At 32.0% G+C, this 3,778-nt stretch overlaps 1 protein-coding gene across 1 annotated transcript in view; it reads left to right on the top strand.

Moving 5' to 3' along the window:
* The window catches only part of LOC106875720 (rho guanine nucleotide exchange factor 12), a 365,906-nt gene that overhangs the window by 283,588 nt on the left and 78,540 nt on the right, over positions 1-3,778 (top strand). Inside the window, exon 8 of the mRNA XM_052968059.1 lies at positions 1,486-1,566. Within this exon, the coding sequence (XP_052824019.1) occupies positions 1,486-1,566 (81 nt within the window). The remainder of the gene's footprint in view (positions 1-1,485; positions 1,567-3,778) is intronic.

Here is a 3,778-nt window from a genome sequence, read left to right as displayed (position 1 = left end):
ATATATATATATATATATATATATATATGCATATATAAATATATATGCATATATATATGCATATATAAATATATATGCATATATATATGCATATATAAATATATATATATATATATACATACATACATACACACACACAACTACACATATACACAGACACATACATAAAACTTACAATTACTTTTAGGTCTTCATATAAGGAAGCCAGTTGATTCCTGTATTATTGCGATGACTATCCTTGACTTGTATTTAATAATTGACTTAAGGAAGTCCTTAATTATCAGCAGTCTAGAATCTCGATATCTGCTCTAACAGCCAACAAATGTTTTTACATTTGTTTTCAGTTCTATCTTTTATCATATCTACTTGGACAAGTCTAGCGTTGTACTCTGATGTACTCTGAATCTACAATATTACTCAGAGTTTAATTATTACTCATTGTCACTTGGGAAAGTTATATAGCATTTATGTTCTTCTCTTGATAGGTCGGCTAAATTGAAATTTTAGGATTCAGAAGTGACTATAACTATCAATGTGGGAAAAACACTTAATGTGCACCAATGAAAAGAAAAAGAGCAGAAACATATATTGAATTGAGGATGTACTGCTAATGTTTTCTCCATTACTGATTTTTTTCTTTTTTTTTTTTTTGATATTGTTGTTTTTCCTCCTGCTCCCCCACCTTCTTTCTGTCGTATAATATTTAAATACAGTGATAATTTTACAGGCACCTATTAGTATATTTTGGTTCTTCTACTCCCCCCTTTGCTAATACCACCACCACCACTTCAGAATCTGCTGAGATTTAAAACATCCTTTTGTTTCAAATTATCCCCTGACATAGTTTTGAAGTTAAGTTTTTCCTTGACTCATAGCATGAGGGAGTGTATGACAAACCATAACAACAACTTTCCACTTATATCAAAGCACTTCTGTCTCACCCTCTATTGTCACTGTTTAGAATTTGTCACCAGTCTAGCCTGTCTGTCATAATGGAACACATTATACTAGTACCAAGGTAAAATCTCACTGAAAATTCATTTTTTTTCTCTCCTTCTAAACCATTATAATATTCTAGTTATAGTTAGATATTTTTTATTTTCTGTTCACATGACATTATTTTGGTTTAGTTTTCGTTGTTTATTTGTTAAACACATGAAATGCATGAAGTCTGCTCTATGGTTTTGCTACATTTACAATTCACGACTGTTCTCTGTTATGAATAAATTTTCTCTTAAAAAATGCAAACTGTAAAATGTTATCTTACATCATCGGTCTACAGAAATGATAATAATACTGATGAAAATCTGTTGATCTTCATAATTATTTGCTAACAAATTAGTTTTAATCTAAATACATTCCTTGTTTACATTCATATCTATTTTTGTTATTATATTATTAGTTTTCCTTTGTCATGGCTATTAATTAACTGATAAGTAAAATATGTAATAATTATTTCATTTGGCATTTGTTTTGTATTTACAGCATGAAAAGGAAAGGAATATGCGACAGCAGAGTATTAGGACCATAGAAAAGATGCTTATACTCCAGCAAGAAGAATGTGGTGTAAGTAATACTGCCTCATCATCCCTTTGTGTGTCTTGTTTGAAAGGAGTAATTTGTTATCTGCTGGAGTTTCAAATTTCCAACATCTCTTAAGTAATTGTTTAAACTGGATATAATTATATTTAAAAAAAAGGAATGCATACTTATTAAATGATAATATTGGTTTCTTAGATAGGTTCATGGTGTATTGTTGATGGAAAGCGATTCCTTTAATTTGCATTCAGTATCATCTTGGTTCTTTATTGTGCTAACCCTAGAGGGAAGAGGAAAATTCAAGTCCACTTTGAGGTAAACCAAAGCGGATTTAATACAAAACTTTGAGGGGTAGAACTAAATACTATAACATTAATCAAGCTCTGTACCGATTCTGTCAATGATGTTGATGGCTGTACTTTTTCTTTTAGAAAACTGTAGTGTATTTAAAAACAATAATTTTAACTGAAGTAATTCCATTCTTAGAAGATAGAAGTTTAGTGTAGTAGTTATTTGTGATAACACTTTGTTACTAATAAAATAACAAAAAAAAAAAAACCATAAAAACTTTTTCCTCATTATCTTCTTGAAAGTCTTTTCCTAAACACTAGCTATTAACAAATAATAAAATTTAAATTCAATACTTCTAATTTACTCTATAACATTGCCATCAGACTTCCATATCGATAAAAATTTTGTATGTTTATGAAACCTAAGCTCACTTATTTTTTTAACCATTTTGTTACCAGATTTCTATTGAAATGCATTTTGTGTTTTAATTAATTTTGAAAGTAATGAAGAATTTCGTAAAATAACTTTGTCACTATTCAGCTGGTGTAGTGTCTGGAACATAAATTAACATAAAGTTTTGCTGGGAAGTTTTTAATGTAGATCACTTCAGAACAGGAAGTATCAGAGAAGAGGTGGGGGGGGGCATCTTTCTCAGGCCAGTTGGTATCAAAAATAGTGTTAATCGCTATATTTCCTATTCTCACTCCATTTTTTGTTATATAGCCAAATATATAAAGCCTTACACTTAATCAGGTGACATCATGACATCTCAGGGTTATTATTTTAATTTGTTTTTTTATCAACCTTTCATATCTGTGAACGTGCTACTCTATTGTCATCATCATCTTTTTATGATTAGGATTACAAAGACTACCCAACTGTCAAAACTGAGTCTAAGACAATCTGAGTGTATCTAATTTTGTAAACCATTCTACTACATTTGACTGAAGTAAAAGAAAGCTTTGGACTGTTATTGATTAGATCTCTTGTTACCTTACTTCAGTTCGTCTTTAATTTATCTCTAACTTCTAACAGTTTTATAACTCACATCCTCCTTTCTGGCCAATTCTCATACCTTTCTCTTTCTACCTACCTCCCTCTCTCCTTCACTTGCAATCACTTGTCACTCACTCAATTTTACGTCATGCATCCAATGTACAATACTCTATTTGTTCCTCTCCAGCAACTGCAACTCATTTGCTTTCACAGCCATACATTATATTTCTGATATATTTACCATACAGACCTGTCAGTGCTCATCTGACAATATGCCAAAAGTTAAAGTAACTCAATGTTGTATTGAGGCTTGTAAGCACATCACATTATATATATATATAAATATATATATATATGTATGTATGTATCATCATCATCATCATCATTTAACATCCATCTTTTATACATGGGTAGGACAGTTGACAGGAGCTGGCCAAGTTGAAAATCTATCCAAGGCTACTGTGTCTGTTTTGGTAGGGATTTTACAGCTGGATACCCTTCTTAACACCAGTCACTCCACAGAGTGGACTCAGTGCTTTTTATGTGACACCACCACTGGCAGGGTGTGGTGGTGGTGGTGGGGAGCAGTGATACAGTGAGCATGACAGTGTGGGCAAGAAAGGAGATTGGAAGACACTCATAATGTATTAGGAGCAAATGTGAGGAAGAGAAAGATGCAATTAGAAGATGAGTTGTAGTTTGATTTCTTAGGGTAGGGTGGGTGAAAAGTGTGTTGTTACATGTGGGTGGGACACAACTCTTCTAGCACTCAGTTTCATAGATAGATTTTTCCCTAGGACCTCATATCGCGAAACATCTCGGTCTACTGTCATTTTCTCCATGAGCCCCAACATCCTAAGATCCATCCTCACCACTTCATCCCATTCGTTTTATATATATATATATATATATATATATATATATGTGTGTGTGTGTGTGTGTGTGTGTGTGT

This window comes from Octopus bimaculoides, chromosome 5, assembly GCF_001194135.2.
Source record: "Octopus bimaculoides isolate UCB-OBI-ISO-001 chromosome 5, ASM119413v2, whole genome shotgun sequence".
NCBI classification, from domain to species: Eukaryota; Metazoa; Mollusca; class Cephalopoda; order Octopoda; family Octopodidae; genus Octopus; species Octopus bimaculoides.
The sequence above is the reverse complement of the archived record's forward strand: the minus strand, read 5'-3'. Positions and strand labels throughout refer to the sequence as shown.